Consider the following 20,849-nt stretch of genomic DNA (forward strand, 5'->3'; position numbering starts at 1 on the left):
AAATAATGAACCTTTTTTACCCTGGCTACTATTCTCCTGTGGCTTCCTTTCCCTGCCCCTACAGCCTCTCTGTACACCTGCCCCTATCTTATCCCTTAGGGGACACAGACTGTTAAGATCTGCTGGTCTCAATAATGAATAAACGATGAACAAGCTAGTGCTAATATGTGTCAGACCAAGTTACACATGTGTATTTTAAACTAGTTTTCAGAGACATTGATGCACATTAAGCTGAGTAGAATAGAGAATAATCTTTCCAAAGACACATGAGATATTTTGGAGGCAGCCAGAATACTGAAGCGCCTCCCAATTACACCACTGAGAAGCTCACGTTAGCTTCTGTTTAAGTGCATAGCCATGGGCCTGGCCCCACACAAGCTGTGGAGCACAGAGTCAAAAATGCAGGAAAATCCACACCCTACTGTTCTAGTCAGAACAAAGTAGTGAATGTGATGTGATGGGGTAAAGATGGAAATACATGTTTTGAATCTCAAACAAAAGAAACAGTGGCCAAAAATATTTTTAATATAAATAGTTAAATCGAAAACTATAATATTGTTCTCAGAAGTAAATAAATAATGTCTGCATGTATACTTCTAGTCTCACAAATAAGCATTTATTTATTTACTTCTGGGTGTATCCTTTTTTTGTTTTTGTTTGTTTGTTTGTTTTGAGATGGAGTCTCACTCTGTTGCCCAGGCTGGAGTACAATGGTGTGATCTCTGCTCGCTGCAACCTCTGCCTTACGGGTTCAAGAGATTCTCCTGCCTCAGCTTCCTGAGTAGCTGAGATTACAGGCACCTGCCACCACGCCCGATTAATTTTTGTATTTTTAGTAGACACGGGGTTTCACCATGCTGACCAGGCTGGTCTCAAACTCCCAACTTCAGGCTATCCGCCCACCTCAGCCTTCCAAAGTGCTGGGATTATAGGCATGAGCCACTGCACCCAACTGTTTTTTCTTTTCTTTTTGCTTTTTCTTTAAAGCAAATAAAGGGTGTATTATTATTATTATTATTTTTGTTTTGTTTTGAGACAGAATCTCGCTCTGTCGCCCAGGCTGGAGTGCAGTGGCGCGATCTTGGCTCACTACAAGCTCCACCTTCCAGGTTCACGCCATTCTCCTGCCTCAGCCTCCCCAGTAGCTGAGATTACAGGCACCCACCACTACACCTGGCTAATTTTTGTATTTTTAGTAGAGACGGAGTTTCTCTGTGTTGGCCAGGCTGGTTTTGAACTCCTGACCTCAGGTGATCTGCCCACCTCGGCCTTCCAAAGTGCTGGGATTACAGACATGAGCCAACACACCTAGGCAGGTGTATCCTTACTAAAGGAGTTGATACCTGAGGTGTTTCTTCTGCTTGGTAAAGTGATCATGTCTTCATAATCTTATGATCTTTCATTCAAGGCCAATCCAATTCAAAACTTAACAATTCAACAACTACTTATTGAAAGCCTACTACCCACCAGGGCCTGGGAAGACAATGGTAGTACAACTCTGTCTCTTCTCTCAAAGAGCTAAAATCTATTGAAGATATAGATATTTAAGAAACCATTCCAGCTGTGAGCGGTGGCTCACGCCTGTAATCACAACACTTTGGGAGGCTGAAGAGGGTAGATCCCTTGAACTCAGAAGTTCAAGACCAGCCTGGGCAACATGGTTGATCCTTATCTGTACAAAATATAAAAAAGAAAGATGGGTATGGTGGCGTGTGCCTGTAATCCCAGTTACTTGAGAGGCTGGGGTGGGAGGATCACTTGAGCCCAGTAGGTAGAGGCTACAGTGAGCTGTGTTTGTACCACTTCACTCCAGCCTGGGTGACAGGGAGACCTTGTCTCAAAATAAATAAATAAATAAATATTAAATTAAAATTAAAATTTTAAAAAAACAAAAAAAGACCCCCAAAATAATAAGAAGAAACCATTCCAAATACAATATGCAATGGGAAAGGTGCAGTAAGGATAAATATAACATCTTCGTAAGAGTGATGGCCCTGGGGCCAGAACTGCTTGGGTTTGAATCTCAGCTCCTCTACTTGGTGTGTAACTTCGGACCAGTCACTTAATTTTTCTATGGCTCAGTAAAACAGTGATGGGTGATAACACGTATCTCATAGAATTATCACAAGGGCTATACCAGTTAATACATGTTAAGTGCTAAGAACAATGCCTGGGACACAGCATTTATTAAATATTATTACCACTAAATGTTACTTATAACATTTAATATTATTCTTTCTCGCTTCTAGACCCTCCTTCCAATGGCATCTTGTGAATAATAACATATTCATACCTTGTGAATATTAATGCATTAATATATTAGTTATATATATATATATTATATAATAACAATAATAGGCTCTATCTTATTAACTTGCTAGTTTCTTTGAGAATATTTTTCACAAATTGAATCATATTTCATTTTTCTCCTTTTTTTTTATTTTATTACTTCATTAGGATCTTGTTTTCTCCACTAGTCTGTAATTTCCATGAGGACAGGGGTTTTGCTTTGGACATTTTTGAATCTGGCTCCTAGTATCTAATTCTCAGTACCCAGCTTCAGGACCAACTATTAGGTTGGTGTAAAAGTAATTGCAGTTTTTGCCATGAAAAGTAATGCAATACATCATTATATAATTAAATCCGTAATTTGCAAGGCCCAGCACAAAATGACGATATGAGGCTGCTTATTCAAAAGATAGGGGAAACCTGTTAAAGTTACTAGAACATAAAACTTTGCCCTTCTTCTATGTGTTTCTCTCTCTAGACTTGCCATAATGTTTTTATTGCAATTTAATATCATTTGTAATAAAGAGAACATTTTAAACTATTAGTATGAATTTCAGTATTCATCTTCTTATAATACAATGCCAGTTTTAAATGCAAATATCAAAGCGTTTAACTTCAAGGTAGAATCACTGAAATTACACAATTTGTCTTTCCCTGCTTATCCCCAGGGGGTGCCTCGAGCGGAGCCAGCCAGAGGAAACTAATGCAAGTCAGAGGCAGGAAGTTTGAACGGAGAAAGAGAAGGTCCCCAAGGCATGGAACAGCCTGAGGGAACGCCCCCTCAGCAAGCAGCACAGGTGAGTGTAGAAACACCCAGGGGCTCCTCCACGATTGGGGGCTCCTGTGCAAGCTTCGGCCTGAGAGCTGCCTGTCAGGGTCCTCCTTCCACAAACTGCCAGATGCCCCATGCGCCAGTGAGGGGCAGGAAGTCCAAGCAAGTACCTTTCTTTCCCACAGGCCTGCTATTCAACAGTGACTCTCAATGCACTGCAATCTCCATGCAATACCTCCACACACTACCTGTTTTGGGGTGGGACAGGGGATGGTGTGCCCAACTAGTTAGCTGCTGAACAGGGCCATGGTGCTGCCAGCCAAGGTAGGGCAGCCACTGTCATGCCCACGCAAGATACTGCAGGGCACCCACACCAGATCCTGACCCTCCCTGTGGCCAGGATTTCACCAGGAGCAGAGGTTAGCAGGTGGCACTGGACAGAAGAGGGGAGAGGATCCCAGGGTGCCAGCAGGGAAGTGGGCAGCGAGAACCAAGAACCAGTCCAGGGAAGGTGGTTTCATACCCCATCGTCTCATTAGATTTCACTTACACAAAACACACACTCGAAAATAAAATTATTAAGAATTTCAAGATTGTGATCACAGGGCATTAAACCCCAAGCACAGGGCCCTTCTGTATATGGGGCCCTGGGCTCTGGTCATGAAGCCAACTCTGTCAACTTTGTGGAAGGGGTGGGGGAGGAAGATGGATGAGACTTGAGGATTTGAGAAAGAAATTAAGAACAACCCCTAGACCAGGTGTGGTGGCTCACGCCTATAATCCCAGCACTTTGGGAGGCCGAAGCGGGTGGATCATGAGGTCAGAAGTTCGAGACCAGTCTGGCCAACATGGTGAAATCCTATCTCTATTAAACATACAAAAAATTTGTTGGGCGTGGTGGCACACACCTGTAATCCCAGCTACTGGGGAGGCTGGGGCAGGAGAATCGCTTGAACCAGGGAGGCAGAGGTTGCAGTGAGCCGAGATTGTACCATTGCATTCCAGCCTAGGCAACAGGACGAGACTCTGTTTCAAAAAAAAAAAGAACAACCCCTAGTTTTCTATTTAGGGAGACTGTCTTAACACTTAGCAGGTCAGGTAGACAGACGGAGTTCTAACCTCCTCTGTTGGATAGACCTCTTTTTCAATTGTTTTGTCTGTCTTAGAAAGCTGTTTTTTTGTTTTTCTTTTTTTGAGACTGGAGTCTCACTGTGTAGCCCAGGCTGGAGTGCAGTGGTGGGATCTTGGCTCACTACAATGTCTGCCTTCATTCAAGTGATTCTCCTTCCTCAGCCTCCCGGGTAGCTGGGATTACAAACATGTGCTACCACACCCGTCTACTTTTGTATTTTTAGTAGAGACTGGGTTTCACCGTGTTGGCCAGGCTGGTCTGGAACTCCTGACCTCAGGTGATCCGCTCGCCTCGGCCTCCCGAAGTGCTGGGATTATAGGCGTGAGCCACTGCACCTGCCCAGAAAGCTCATATCTTGCTCATACCTTCCATTCTTTTCTTTTCTTTTTTATTATACTTTAAGTTCTGGGGTACATGTGCACAACGTGCAGATTTGTTACATATGTATACATGTGCCATGTTGGTTTGCTGCACCAATTAATTCATCATTTACATTAGGTATTTCTCCTAATACTATCCCTCCCCCATCCCTCCCACCCCATGACAGGCCCCAGTGTGTGATGTTCCCCTTCCTGTGTCCAAGTGTTCTCATCGTTCAGTTCCCACCTATCAGTGAGAACATGCAGTGTTTGGTTTTCTGTCCTTGTAATAGTTTCCTCAGAATGATGGTTTCCAGCATCATCCATGTCCCTACAAAGGACATAAACCTCCTTTTTATGGCTGCATAGTATTCCATGTTGTATATGTGCCACATTTTCTTAACCCAGTCTATCATTGATGGATATTTGGGTTGGTTCCAAGTCTTTGCTATTGTGAATAGTGCTGCAATAAACATACGTGTGCACGTGTCTTTATAGCAGCATGATTTATAATCCTTTGGGTATGTACCCAGTAATAGTATGGCTGGGTCAAATGGTATTTCTAGTTCTAGATCTTAAGGAATCGCCACACTGTCTTCCACAATGGTTGAACTAGTTTAACTCCCACCAACAGTGTAAAAGTGTTCCTATCTCTCCACATCCTCTCCAGCATCTGCTGTTTCCTGACTTTTTAATGATCGCCATTCTAACTGGTGTGAGATGGTATCTCATTGTGGTTTTTATTTGCATTTCTCTGATGACCAGTGATGATGAGCATTTTTTCATGTGTCTGTTAGCTGTATAAATGTCTTCTTTTGAAAAGTGTCTATTCATATCCTTCACCCACTTTTTGATGGGGTTGTTTGATTTTTTTCTTGTAAATGTGTTTAAGTTCTTTGTAGATTCTGGATATTAGCCCTTTGTCAGATGGGTAGATTGCAAAAATTTTCTCCCATTCTGTAGGTTGCCTGTTCACTCTGATGGGAGTTTCTTTTGCTGTGCAGAAGCTCTTTAGTTTAATTAGGTCCCATTTTTCTATTTTGACTTTCGTTGTCATTGTTTTTTGTGTTTTAGTCATGAAGTCCTTTCCCATGCCCATGTCCTGAATCATATTGCCTAGAAGAACCTTTCTTCTAGGGTTTTTATGGTTTTAGGTCTAACATTTAAGTCTTTAATCCATCTTGAATTAATTTTTGTATAAGGTTTAAGGAAGGGATCCAGTTTCAGCTTTCTACATATGGCTAGCCAGTTTTCCCAGCACCATTTATTAGATAGGGAATCCTTTCCCCACTTCTTGTTTTTGTCAGGTTTGTCAAAGATCAGATGGTTGCAGATGTGTGGTATTATTTCTGAGGCCCCTGTTCTGTTCCATTGGTTTATATCTCTGTTTTGGTACCAGTACCATGCTGTTTTGGTTACTGTAGCCTTATAGTATAGTTTGAAGTCAGGTAGCGTGATGCCTCCAGCTTTGTTCTTTCTGCTTAGGATTGTCTTGGCAATGCAGGCTCTTTTTTGGTTCCATATTAATTTTAAAGTAGTTTTTTCCAATTCTGTGAAGAAAGTCATTGGTAGCTTGATGGGGATGGCATTGAATTTATAAATTACCTTGGACAGTATAGCCATTTTCACAATATTGATTCCTCCTATCCATGAGCATGGAATGTTCTTCCATTTGTTGTGTCCTCTTTTATTTCATTGAGCAGTGGTTTGCAGTTCTTGAAGAAGTCCTTCACATCCCTTGTAAGTTGTATTCCTAGGTATTTTATTCTCTTTGTAGCAATTGTGAATGGGAGTTCACTCATGATTTGGCTCTCTGTTTGTCTGTTATTGGAGTATAGGAATGCTTGTCATTTTTGCACATTATTTTGTATCCTGAGACTTTGCTAAAGTTGCCTATCAGCTTAAGGAGATTTTGGGCTGAGATGATGGGGTTTTCTAAATATACAATCATGTCATCTGCAAACAGGGACAATTTGACTTCTTCTTTTCCTAATTGAACACCGTTTATTTCTTTCTCTTGCCTGATTGTCCTGGCCAGAATTTCCAACACTATGTTGAATAGGAGTGGTGAGAGAGGGCATCCCTGTCTTGTGCCAGTTTTCAAAGGGAATGCTTCCAGTTTTTGCCCATTCAGTATGATATTGGCTGTGGGTTTGTCATAAATAACTCTTATTATTTTGAGATATGTCCCATCAATACCTAGTTTATTGAGAGTTTTTAGCATGAAGGGCTGTTGAATTTTGTCGAAGGTCTTTTCTGCATCTATTGAGATAATCGTGTGGTTTTTGTCTTTGGTTCTGTTTACATGATGGATTATGTTTATTGATTTGTGTATGTTGAACCAGCCTTGCATCCCAGGAATGAAGCCAACTTGATCTTGGTGGATAAGCTTTTTGATGTGCTGCTGGATTCGGTTTGCCAGTATTTTATTAAGGATTTTCACATTAAGTTCATCAGGAATATTGGTCTAAAATTCTCTTTTTTTGTTGTGTCTCTGCCAGGCTTTGGTATCAGGATGATGTTGGCCTCATAAAATGAGTTAGGGAGGAGTCCCTCTTTTTCTATTGATTGGAATGGTTTCAGAAGGAATTGTACCAGCTCCTCTTTGTACCTCTGGTAGAGTTTGGCTGTGAATCCATCTGGGTCTGGACTTTTTTTGGTTGGTAGGTTATTAATTATTGCCTCAATTTCAGAGTCTGTTATTGGTCTATTCAGGGATTCAAGGTCTTCCTGGTTTAATCTTGGGAGAGTGTATGTGTCCAGGAATTTATCCATTTCTTCTAGATTTTCTAGTTTATTTGTGTAGAGGTGTTTATAGTATTCTCTGGTGGTAGTTTGTATGTCTGTAGGATCAGTGGTGATATCCCCTTTATCATTTTTTATTGCATCTATTTGATTCTTCTCTCTTTTCCTCTTTATTAATCTTGCTAGTGGTCTATCTATTTTGTTGATCTTTTCAAAAAACCAGCTCCTGGATTCATTGATTTTGTGAAGGGTTTTTGTCTCTATCTCCTTCAGTTCTGCTCTAATCTTAGTTATTTCTTGCCTTCTGCTATCTTTTGAATTTGTTTGCTCTTGCTTCTCTAGTTCTTTTAATTGTGATGTTAGGTTGTTGATTTTAGATCTTTCTTGCTTCCTCTTGTGGGCATTTAGTGCTATAAATTTCCCTTTACACACTGCTTTAAATATGTCCCAGAGATTCTGGTATGTTGTGTCTTTGTTCACATTGGTTTCAAAGAACATCTTTATTTCTGCCTTCATTTCGTTATTTACCCAGTAGTCATTCAGGAGTGGGTTGTCCAGTTTCCATGTAGTTGTGCAGTTTTCAGTGAGTTTCTTAATCCTGAGTTCTAATTTGATTGCACTGTGGTCTGAGAGACAATTTGTTGTGATTTCTGTTCTTTCACATTCGCTGAGGAGGGCTTTACTTCCAATTGGAAGTATGTGGTCAATTTTGGAATAAGTGCGATGTGGTGCTGAGAAGAATGTATATTCTATTGATCTGGGGTGGAGAGTTCTGTAGATGTCTATTAGGTCTGCTTGGTGCAGAGCTGAGTTCAAATCCTGTATATCCTTGTTAACCTTCTGTCTTGTTGATTTGTCTAATATTGACAAAGGGGTGTTAAAGTCTCCGATTATTATTGTGTGGGAGTCTAAGTCTCTTTGTAGGTCTCTAAGGATTTGCTTTGTGAATCTGGGTGCTCCTGTATTTGCTACATATATATTTAGAATAGTTAGCTCTTCTTGTTGAATTGATTCCTTTACCATTATGTAATGGCCTTCTTTTTCTCTTTTGATCTTTGATGGTTTAAAGTCTGTTTTATCAGAGACTAGGATTGCAACCTACTCTTTTTTTTGCTTTCCATTTGCTTGGTAGATCTTCCTCCATTTCTTTATTTTGAACCTGTGTGTCTCAGCACATGAGATGGATCTCCTGAATACAGCACACTGATGGATCTTGACTCTTTATCCAATTTGCCAGTCTGTGTCTTTTATTTGGACCATTTAGCCCATTTACATTTAAGGTTAATATTGTTATGTGTGAATTTGATCCTGTCATTATGATGTTAGCTGGTCTTTTTGCCCATTAGTTGATGCAGTTTCTTCCTAGCATCAATAGTCTTTACAATTTGGCATGTTTTTGCAGTGGCTGGTACTGGTTGTTCCTTTCCATGTTTAGTGCTTCCTTCAGGAGCTCTTGTAAGGCAGACCTGGTGGTGACAAAATCCCTCAGCATTTGCTTGTCTGTAAAGGATTTTATTTCTCCTTCACTTATGAAGCTTAGTTTGACTGATTATGAAATTCTGGGTTGAAAATTCTTTTCTTTAAGTATGTTGAATATTGGCCCCCACTCTCTTCTGGCTTGTAGAGTTTCTGCCAAGAGATCCACTGTTAGTCTGATAGGCTTCCCTTGTGGGTAACCCAACCTTTCTCTCTGGCTACCCTTAACATTTTTTTCCTTCATTTGAACCTTGGTGAATCTGACAACTATGTGTCTTGGGGTTGCTGTTCTCAAAGAGTGTCTTTGTGGTGTTCTCTGTATTTCCTGAATTTGAATGTTGGCCTGCCTTGCTAGGTTGGGGAAGTTCTCCTGGATACTGTCCTGAAGAGTGTTTTCCAGCTTAGTTCTATTCTCCCCATCACTTTCAGGTACACCAAACAAAGGTAGATTTGGCCTTTTCACATAGTCCCATGTTTCTTAGAGGCTTTGTTCATTTCTTTTTACTCTTTTTCCTCTAAACTTCTCTTGTCGCTTCATTTCATTAACTTGATCTTCAATCACTGATACCCTTTCTTCCACTTGATCGAATCGGCTACTGAAACTTCTGCATGCATCGCAAAAGTTCTCATGCCATGGTTTTCAGCTCCATCAGGTCATTTAAGGTCTTCTCTACACTGTTTATTCTAGTTAGCCATTCATCTAATCTTTTTTCAAGGGTTTTAGCTTCCTTGCAATGGTTTCGAACATCCTTCTTTAGCTCGGAGAAGTTTGTTATTACTGACCTTCTGAAGCCTACTTCTGTCAACTTGTCAAAGTCATTCTCCATCCAGCTTTGTTCCGTTGTTCGCGAGGAGCTGTGATCCTTTGGAGGAGAAGAGGCGCTCTGGTTTTTAGAATTTTCAGCTTTTCTGTTCCGGTTTCTCCCCATCTTCGTGGTTTTATCTACCTTTGGTCTTTGATGATGGTGACGTACAGGTGGAGTTTTGGTGTGGATGTCCCTTTCGTTGATGTTGATGCTATTCCTTTCTGTTGTTAGTTTTCCTTCTAACAGTCAGAACACTCAGCTGCAGGTCTGTTAGAGTTTGCTGGAGGTCCACTCCAGACCTCTTTGCCTGGGTATCACCAGCAGAGGCTGCAGAACAGCAAATATTGATCCTGATCCTTCCTCTGGAAGCTTTGTCTCAGAGGGGCACCCAGCTGTCTGAGGTGTCAGTCAGCCCCTACTGGGAGGTGTCTCCCAGTTAGGCTACATAGGAGTCAGGGACCCACTTGAGGAGACAGTCTGTCCGTTCTCAGAGCTCAAACACCGTGCTGGGAGAACCACTGCTCTCTTCAGAGATGTCAGACAGGGACATTTAAGTGTGCAGAAGTTTCTGCTGCCTTTTGTTCAACTATTCTCTGCCCCCAAAGGTGGAGTCTAGAGACGCAGGCAGGCCTCGTTGAGCTGCGGTGGGCTCCACCCAGTTCGAGCTACCCACCACTTTGTTTACCTTCTCAAGCCTCAGCAATAGTGGACGCCCCTCCCCAAGCCAGGCTGCTGCCTTGCAGTTCGATTTTGGACTACTGTGCTAGCAGTGAGCAAGGCTCACTGCTGAGCCAGGTGCGGGATACAATCTTCTGGTGTGCTGTTTGCTAAGACCACTGGAAAAGTGTAGTATTAAGGCAGGAGTGTTCCAATTTTCCAGGTACAGTCTGTCACAGCTTTCCTTGGCTAGGAAAGGGAAATCCCCTGACCCCTTGCACTTCCCGGGTGAGGCGATGCCCTGTGCTGCTTCGGCTCACCCTCCATGGGCTGCACCCACTGTCCAACCAGTCCCAATGAGATGAACCAGGTACCTCAGTTGGAAATGCAGAAATCACCCATCTTCTGTGTCAATCACTCTGGGAGCTCCAGACCAGAGCTGTTCCTATTCGGCCATCTTGGAATGGACCCTTCCATTCTTTTCTTAGGAAGTTAGCTTGAAGCTTTGCCCACAATGAAGAAGGCAAGAGGGAACTTAGGAAGGGCGAGGGAGAACAGAACCCCTTCTTAGGCTCTCCTCTCCTCTTCCCAAAAGGTGTCCATGCAGCTCACTCATGGTCCAGTCTAGTTTTCCTGGCAACTATGCAGGCAGCGGGATCCGAGCCTCAGATGGTATTGTACATTGAATTGTGTCCCCCAAAAAGATATGTTGAAGGCCTAACTTCCAGTGCCTGTGAACATGACCTTATTTGGAAACAGGATCTTTGCAGACAGTCAAGTTAAAATGAGGTCATTAGGGTGGGCCCTAGTCCAATATCCGTTATTAAGAAGGGGAAATTTGGACACTGAGATAGGCACACATAGGAAGGAAGACCACAGTGAAGGGCCCCAGGAAAAAGATGGCCATCTACAAGGCAAGACATGCCATAGGCCACCAGAAGTTAGGAGAGAGGCCTGGAACAGATCCATGCCTAGCTCCTGCAGAGGAAGCATGGCCTCGTTATCTTGGTTTTAGACTTCTGAACTCCAGAGCTGTTAGATGATAAATTTCTGTTTTTCTAAGATATTCAGTTTATGGTACTTAGTAACAGCAGCCCCAGCAAAATCCTGGTAACAGAACTTACAGGCTTATGAAATTTTTTTTAAACAAGATCTTGCTCTGTTGCCCAGGCTGGAGTGCAGTGGTGCAATCACAGCTCACTGCAGCCTCCACTGCCCAAGCTCCAGTGATCCTCCCGCCTCAGCCTCTCAAGTATCTGGGACCAAAGGCATGAGCCACCAGGCCCAGCTAATTTTTGTATTTTTGGTAGAGACGGCATTTCACCATGTTGTCCAGGCTGTTCTCAAACTCTTGATGTCAAGCAACCCACCTGCCTTGGCCTCACAAAGTGTTGGGCTTGCAGGCATGAACTACCATGCCCAGCTCAGGCTTATTAAATTTAAGATGCTTTGAAATATCCATCTATTGATTCATAAATGTTTTTTTGAAAGAAACAGATGTGTGTGTGTGTGTGTGTGTGTGTGTGTGTAAAAACTGGTGAGATTATGGGTAACTTTTACTTTATAACTGCTTGTCCATATTTTCTAAATATCATATCATAAAGATGTATAACTTTTATAACAACCAAAAGGAAAATTATTTTAAACATAGATATGTATGGTACTTGCAAATTTGACTCCCAAATTTCAAGGGACTCTTGCTACGTCAATGCTTCTTAAATCAGAAAGTCCTAAGTTCTGGGCCCACATACTCAGCTGCCAGATGGCCATGTTTATTTGAATGTTCCAAAATTACCTTGAGCTTAACATGCCCAAGCCAGAACTCATTATGTTTCCCTAAAAAAAAAAAAAAAACCTGCCTGTTCTTTTGTACACATCATCTCAGATAATAGCACTTCCATACATCCAGTCACTGGCCCTCAAGTGTGGTGCTTTTTTTTCTTTATCTTTTTTTTTTTCTTTCTTTTTTTTTGAGTCAGGAGTACAATGGTGGATCACAGCTAGCCAAGACCTCCTGGGTGCAAGTGATCCTCCCACCTCAGCCTCCCAAGTAGCTGGACTAAAGGCTGGTACCACCACACCCAGCTAATTTTTTTTTTTTTTTTTTTTTTTTTTTTTGAGAGATGGGGTTTCACCTCCTTGCCCAGTCTGGCCTCAAACTCTTATCCTCGGCCTCCCAAAGTGGTGGTATTACAGGCAACCAGCCCAAGAGGTTCTTGATCTTACCTAATCCTTGCCTGCCACATTAAATCAGTGTATCCTGCCTATTCTGTCTCCCAAAACGCTCTCTTTCATCTCCTGCCTGCTACTCCCTGGCTGCCATCACGTTCACCCTTCATGGTCTCTCACAGAGCCTCCTGGATGCTCTTCCTTCCACCCAAGTTTCCTGCCTCAGCCTACCCCCACCTCCTGCCATATGGATGCTAGTTATCTGCAAAAATGGAAATCTCAGTGGGTCATCCCTGCCCACTGACTATAGGATACAGGCCAATATTTTGCGCATGACTTATATGCTCACACTGCCCCCTTTTCTAGGCTCATCTCCAGCAATTCCCCACAAGCACATTCTGCTCCAACTACAAAAAAACTACTCTCCAAATAAACCATACTCTTTCATGACTAGATGTGTTTGCATATGCTGTTTCCTCTCCAGGGAATGTTTTTCCCCATCACTCTCTGATGCTTTCAGATTCAAGACTCTAATAAAATACTCCATTGAAGGCTTGTCTGACCAGCCTGGGCAATATAGTGAGACCCTGTCTCTACAAAAAATTTAAAAATGCCCAGGAGCAATGGCTCACACCTGTAATCCCAGCACTCTGGGAGGCTGAGGCAGGAGGATCACTTGAGCCCAGGAGTTCAAGACCAGCCTGGGCTCAAGATAAAGTGAGACCTTATCTCTATTTTTTAATTAAAATAAAATTAAATTTAAAATTAGGGCCAGGTGCAGTGGCTCACACCTGTAATTCCAGCACTTTGGGAGGCTGAGGCGGTCGGATGGCCTGAGGTCAGGAGTTTGAGACCAGCCTGGCTAACATGATGAAAACCTGTCTCTACTAAAACTACAAAAATTAGCTGGGCATGGTGGCATACACCTTTAGTCCCAGCTACTCGGGAGGCTGAGGCAGAATCACTTGAACCCGGGAGGTGCAGGTTGCAGTGAGCTGAGATTGCACCATTGCACTCCAGCCTGGGAGACAGAGCGAGACTCCGTCTCAAAAAAAAAAAAAAAAAAAAAAATTAGCTGGGCATAAACCTGTGCCTGTAGTCCTTGCTACTCAGGAGGCTGTGACTAGATGATGACTTGAGCTGAGGAGTTTGAGGCTGCAGTGAGCTATGATTGCACCACTGCACTCCAATCTGGGTGACGGAGCAAGATCTTTTCTCAAAAAAAAAAACACCTTATCCCAGTTTTTCTGCCACAGTTATTTAGTAACTATATAGTTAAAACTAATAACCTATAATTCTATTGCTAATAGAACTATATGTTGTTTACATATACTTTTTTTTACAATTAATTTACAATAAAATTATATTTAGTATAATTATATGTACATATAATTTTATTGTATGGCAATGGCTCACACCTGTAATGAATTTACAATAAAATTCATTACAGGTAATTACATGTAATTTTATTGTAAATTTTGTTTTTGTGACAGTATTTCCCAGAATGGAGTGACTTTTTTTTTTTTAATACTGATTTACCAGGTACATGTGCAATCTCATTACCTGCATAGGTTGTGTAGGGTCAAGTCAGGGCTTTTAGGGTTCCCATCACCCAAGTAACATATACCCATTAACTAATTTTGCATCATCCACCCCCTCACCCTTCCAACTCTTCACTATCATTCCACTCTCTAGTACATGTGTACACATTTTTAGCACCCACTTATGGGTGAGAACATGCAATATTTGACTTTCTGTGCCTGGTTTGTTTCACTTAAGATAATGGCCTCCAGTTCCATCCATGTTGCTGAAAAATACATGATTTCATTTTTGTAATGGCTTAATAATATTCCATTGTGTAAATATACCACATTTTATTTACCCATTCGTCTGTTGATGAACACTTAGGTGAACGCCATACCTTTGCTATTGTGACTAGTGCAATAAACATATGAGTGCAGGTATCTTTTTGATGTATTGATTCCTTTTCCTTTGAGTAGATACCTAGTAGTGAAATTACTAGATGGAATGGTGGTTCTATTTTTAGTTCTTTGATAAATCCCCATACTGCTTTCCATAGAGGCTGTACTAATTTACATTCCCACCAAAAGTGGATGAGTTCTCTTTTCTCCATATTCTTGCTAACATCTGTTACTTTTCGTCTTTTTAAGAATAGCCATTCTGACTGGGGTAAGATGATATCTCATTGCAATTTTAATTTGCATTTCTCTGACGATTAGTGATGCTGAGCATGTTTTAATATATGTGTTGGCCATTTCTATCTCTTCTTTTGAAAAGTATCTATAAGTATCCACTCATGTCCTTTTCCCACTTTTTTTTTCTTTTTTTTTTTTTTGAGACTGAGTCTCACTCTATCACCTGGACTGGAGTGCAATGGCATCGTCTCACCTCACTGCAACCTCCACCTCCCGGGTTCAAGGGATTTTCCTGCCTCAGCCTCTCAAGTAGCTGGGACTACAGGCACATGCCACCACACCTGGCTAATTTTTGTATTTTTGGCAGAGACAAGGTTTCCCTACGTTGGCCAGGCTGATCTAGAACTCCTGACATCGTGATCCACCTGTCTCAGTCTCCCAAAGTGCTGGGATTACAGGCATGAGCCACTGTGCCCGGCCACTTTTCCCACTTCTTAATGCGGTTGTTTTTGTTGTTGTTGTTGAGTTGTTTGAGTTCCTTGTACATTCTGAATGTTAGTACCCTGTTGGATGAATAGTTTGTGAATTTTTTCTCATATACTACAGATTGTCTGTTCACTCCATTATTTCTTTTGCTATGCAGAAGCTTTTTGATGTAATTAAATCCTTTTTGTCTACTTTTGTCTTTATTGCCTGTGCTTTTGAGATCTTTGTCATAAATTCTTTGTCTAGACCAATCTTCTAGACTTTGTCTAGACTTTGTCTAGAATCTTCCCTAGGTTTCTTCTAGTATATTTATAATTGCAGATCTTATGCTTAAGTTGTTCATCCATCTTCAGTTGATTTTTGAATGTGGTGAGAGATAGGGGTCCAGGTTCATTCTTCTGCATATGGCAATCCAGTTTTCCCCAGAGTGACTTTCTGAGCAAGGAGATCCTACCATTCAACTTCAGATAACCAGAACCTAAATCATGATTTGCCCAAATTAGGTTCAATAGATGTTTATGGAAGAAAGTGGGAGGAGGGAGAGAAGAAGTAGACAAGCTGACTTGAGTCTGACACCTCTGAGGTCTCAAGAAAGAGAAACTTTGAAGATTCAGGTAAAATATCAGTGTAATCCCACAGAGATTGTGTAAAATAATTGTAAAACAGTTGTGCAAAAGAAATGCACAATTTAAAAAAAAACAGTAATCTGCTAAGGGAATTTTTTTTTTCAAAGAGAAAGCATGACACAGTAGAAGAGTCATATCTTAGAGTTAGGAGGCTACTCTGTTACTAGTTCTCCAAATGACCATGGACACCTTACTGAGCCACTGCAAACATCAGTTCCCTCATTATAAAGATGACAGGACTGGAAAATCAGTAACAAAAGAAGGATTCTTATTCTGAACACTCTACTAGGCTTTTTTTTTTCTTTTACACACATTCTCTAATTTAATTCTTAAAACTATTTATGATGTGTTTTACTTCCCCATTTTATAGCTGAGGAAAATGAGGCCAAGAAGAGTTAAATATTAATAACATGCTGAAAGTCACATTGCTGGTAAACGGAAAAGCTGGAATATAGTTTTAAAGTGGTAATTCCTTTTTTTAAATTTATTTTTTATTTTTATTTTTTATCCCTTGGTGCAAGATCTCTGTAAGGGTCCTAATTTCTGGATGTTATGATTCTGTAAATAATTCCAAGGAGGAACATAAAGGCAGAAGTCACTGAAGAAACCAATGACTGTATAGAAAATCTGGTGGGTTACTATGAAAAATATTAACAATACAAATCATATAAGTGTCATCTTAACAATTCAAGTACATAATTATAAAATGCTATTTAAGCTGCTAAAAGTAAAAACTTTGGATAGAAAAAGAATTATTACCAGAAAAGGAAGTTTTCATTTTCAATGTATTTAATTTTCACAACATTTTCATAAGGAATTATTTCCTATTCTAAAAGTAATATGAACTGAACACTTACCTCCCTTCAGAGCTCTGCAAAAAGAATAATCATCATCAGATCCTCGGCAAATAACTTCTTTGCGCTTTGGAAGAGTCATGGAGTTGACAGTTATGTAGAGATTGAAATATAATTGCTTTACATCTCTCCCTTTAAAAGAAAAACTCCTATTAGGTCCTCAAATAGTAGATTCTTTTATACATAATGATTAACATTTATTGTATAGTTAAAAGGGGCCCTGTGCTTTTCTTACATTATTTCATTTAATCATCACAACTATCTAAAAGGTAGGTATTATTACTCTTCTTCTGCAGATGAGAAAACTGAAGTTCTGAGAGGGCAACTAGTAAATCATAATCAAATACAATGTTCCACGGTAAAACTATGCATGCTCTGCCTAAAAACAGAAGAGCCTTCATAACTTCATAGAGAAAACTATGAAATAAAGACATAAAATGTCTAGTTCTAATCATGGTTCTGCTAGAAAATTCAAAAGAAAAGAAAGGGAAAGGAAAGACAGTGAGACAGTCAACTTTCTAGAAGTTCTGATGAAAGAGTTCTTGAGAATAAAATAGAATCTTTTGATGAAAAATAAATATATGGCTATTTTTTAATTTCCTTGTGATCTCCCTATTTCCAACTACCATGAAAAATTCCAGTAATCAATGCATTTTTCTCAACTCTTCCAACTTATTCAGTTGGCCCAAATGAAAAAGAAGCACAATCCTTTTCTTTCTTTTTCTTTTTCTTTTTTTTTTTTTTTTTTTTTTTTTTTTTTTTTTTTTGAGACAGACTGGAGTGCAGTGGCATAATCTTGGCTCACTGCAACCTTCGCTGCCCAGGTTCAAGCGATTCTCCTGCCTCAGCCTCCCGAGTAGCTGGGATGACAGGCGCCTGCCACCACGTCCAGCTAATTTTTTTTTATTTTTAGTAGAGATGGGGTTTCACCATCTTGGCCAGGCTGGTCTTGAAGTCCTGACTTTGTGATCCACCCACCTCAGCCTCCCAAAGTGCTGGGATTACAGGCATGAGCCACTGTGCCCAGGCAAAAAAGATGCACAATCCTTTTCACAATGAAAACAATTTTGCAACCACTACCTCACTGAAAATATTTTCCTAGTAAGATCACCATGACTCATTATAACCATAATCAAAAGACAACTTTTCTAACTTTAATTTGAACTTGGCTATGCTTAATAGAACTGCCTGCTTCTTTCCCTAAACCTTCTTTGGTGTTGGTGCAACCACTCTCTTCCAGGTGTCCTCCAATCTCTCTGACTCCTCCTCCTCAGTCTATTTCATTGACTCCTAGATTTCTCCAGGTTCTAGCCTCAGTTCTCCTCAATTTTCACTCTGCACACTCTCTCAGACCAAATACCACATAAGGTGACAATTCTCAAATCAACTTTAGTCTCAACCTTTCTCCTGAGCATTGATCCCATGTATTTATTCAATATCTCTACTCAAATGTTGCCCAGTTACCTTACCCAACAGATCTAAAAGTGATTTCCTCCTCTTCATCACCAAATTGGCACTAGAATTCCCAGTCCTAGTAAATCTTTCTAACCTCCTTTTCATACCCATTACCGTGCTGCCTTCATGCAGGCCCTCATTGCTCTGAATCTGAAGCACCACCAACCTTCCTAATTTGTCTTCACTTCTCAACTTTCAGGGTAGGGTGTGGAGAAGACTATCATGGGGTCTGTTTCAAACAGTGATTCCATGGCCTACTCCATGGACTTTGGCTTGAACTTCTCCAAAAGCAGGGCTGTGTGTAGAAGCTGAAAGACCATTTTCACAAGGAATTCCTGGAGACACAGAAGCACAAGACAGTGCCACCGTGGTGTCCAGTGACAATGCAGGGCAAAGGACCTTCTTCCATTTCTTCGTGAAACACAGCATGATTCCAGTCTTCAATAACTCCAGGAAAGGAAGTCCTGCTTTGACAACTCAATAGTTTACGTTGTGAGAAACTCCTTGGCCTTGGACACCCCTGTGGTCATGTTAAGAACATGAACAATGGCAACAATGAGACATCACTTTTGTGGCTCAGCAGGCTAGGGATGTCAATGTGGGTGTTGGAGTGAGGGACAAGAAACATGGACTGGGCACGGTGGCTCACGCCTGTAATCCTAGCAATTTGAGAGGCTGAGGCGGGCAGATCACCTGAGGTCAGGAGTTCGAGACCATCCTGGCCAACATGGCAAAACCCCATCTCTGCTAAAAATACAAAAATCAGCTGGGCGCGGTGGCAGGCTCCTGTAATCCCAGCTACCAGAGGTAGAGAATTGTTGGAACCTGAGAGGCGAAGGCTGCAGTGAGCCGAGATCACGCCACTGCACTCCAACCTGGGTGACAGAGTGAGACTCCGTCTCAAAAAAAGAAAATAAACATGGTGGCTGTCATGTGGTATATAAGAGGACTGTTTTTTAGCTTACCAAAGACAATTCCAGGAACTTCCAGAAATAACCTTAAAGGAAGCTTATGCTCCAGTTCTATTTGTCAATCAGTTAATAATATACAAATAATTTACTAGCAAGGCTATGATGTCTCAAAAGATATCATTTCCATTCTCAACCTATTTTTGGTTCAAGTTTGTATTTGTATCTCCTTCCGAATTCAAGTAGAAATAAGGCCATAAAAATAAGGTCGATTTCCATGAATGTGGCCTCACACTTTATACCAACATTATAGTATATTCTATGGAAACTCAGGTCATAATTGCACTATAAAAATGTGACTGAATAATTATTGTGTTGATAAATTAATATAATTTGTTATATAAATGTCATATTTAGTGAGAAATTATAAAACATTTGTGATGCCATCGAGATATGTTCCTCAAATTTCCCTTCAAAAGCAGCTGCTGTGAGGAGAGTAGCTGGCAGACAGTCTGCAGCTGCCGCACCTTCACATCTATCTCAGCACTCAGCCAGAGGCCACCCTCTCATAGGCTGCTCCTATAATGATCCAGCACTGCAAGGACCCTAGAGCCAGGCTACTCCCGCCTGTCATGGGACTCTTACGACAGGCATTCTGCTCTGGGGCTCCCTATGTTGCTCAGGCCAAGAGTGTCTCAGGGATGCATTCTGGTCTGAGGGTTATCCTACTTAATTCTCCTTCCTCCCTTCTCTCTTTTCAAAGTTATCAGAGCTGCACCCCAATCTGAATTTTCTCCTAGCCTACTCTGGCTTCCTTTATTGTTCACAGGTGTTTCCTCCAAGAAATCTCTAGCCTAATTCCTTCTTAATGTCTGCTTTTCAGAGAACTCTAAATGATTTCGTACTGTCTTATTATCTTGGCCTGGAAAGATACAACCTGTTTCCTGTGTGTAAGGGGAAGGGATTCAATTGAAAGTGAGATTACTCATTATGTAAATCATCCTTTATGGCAAATGTGTAGGGGTAAAACCTGCCAACAGACCAGAAAACAGAACCTAGGAAAAAGGAAGAAACTGTAGAGTCTTAGCCAAGCAAAACTTTAGATTATTTATTTTATCCTTGGCCAGGAAATTGGAGGAAATAGAGTTAATCATCCTTTGCTCTGTGCTGTCACTAAGCTCTATTCCTATCACTTCACTTATACCATACTATCTGCAGATTTGTCTCTCCTATTGCACTGATGGATTCCTGAATTTCAAGAGAATGTCTTATTGGGTGGGCACGGTGGCTCACGCCTGTAATCCCAACACTTTGGGAGGCCTAGGCGGGTGGATCACTTGAGGTCAGGAGTTCAAGACCAGCCTGGCCAACATGATGAAACCCCATCTCTACTAAAAATACAAAAATTAGCTGGACGTGGTAGTGGGCGCCTGTAATCCCAGCTACACAGGAGGCTGAGGCAGGAGAATGGATTGAACCCAGCAGGCAGAGACTGCAGTGAGCCGAGATCATGCCACTGTACTCCAGCCGGGGCAACAGACAGAGACTCCATTTCAAAAAAGAAAAAAAAGAAAAAAGAGAGAGAGAGAGAATATCTTATCAATGAATTCACAGTGCCTAGCACGATACTTATAATTTACTAAGCATTTTTTAGTGAATAAATGAATGCAGATACGGAGTGTCAAAAAAAACAGGTTGAACAACTAGAATCATGAAAATTAAAACACAAGTTTATTGTCTATCATGCCTGGGTTCTCAGTTTCGGGGATTTTGTTGTTGTTGTTGTTTTTCATTTTTCTGGTAAGCCAGATAACTAATATCGGGGGAAAATGTTTAAGCTTATTTATGTAAAACTACTCTGTAAAGCATTAATAGAAAACAAGCTCCAAATCTAAACTAGGATGTGAATTATGGTGATGATGATGATGATAAAGATTAAAACTAAAGTTTTCTGGGATT

At 41.0% G+C, this 20,849-nt stretch overlaps 1 protein-coding gene across 7 annotated transcripts in view; it reads right to left on the reverse strand.

The window, feature by feature from the left end:
• Window positions 1-20,849, reverse strand: part of LY96 (lymphocyte antigen 96) — a 112,272-nt gene that overhangs the window by 76,829 nt on the left and 14,594 nt on the right. For all 7 annotated transcript variants that reach the window (XR_011606359.1, XM_071067406.1, XM_071067407.1 and 4 more), the window contains one exon: window positions 16,531-16,659. Coding sequence is in view for 6 of the 7 variants with exons in the window: in XM_071067406.1 (XP_070923507.1) it covers window positions 16,531-16,659 (129 nt within the window). In the remaining variant the exon portion in view is untranslated. The remainder of the gene's footprint in view (window positions 1-16,530; window positions 16,660-20,849) is intronic.

Source organism: Macaca nemestrina, chromosome 8 (assembly GCF_043159975.1).
Source record: "Macaca nemestrina isolate mMacNem1 chromosome 8, mMacNem.hap1, whole genome shotgun sequence".
NCBI classification, from domain to species: domain Eukaryota; kingdom Metazoa; phylum Chordata; class Mammalia; order Primates; family Cercopithecidae; genus Macaca; species Macaca nemestrina.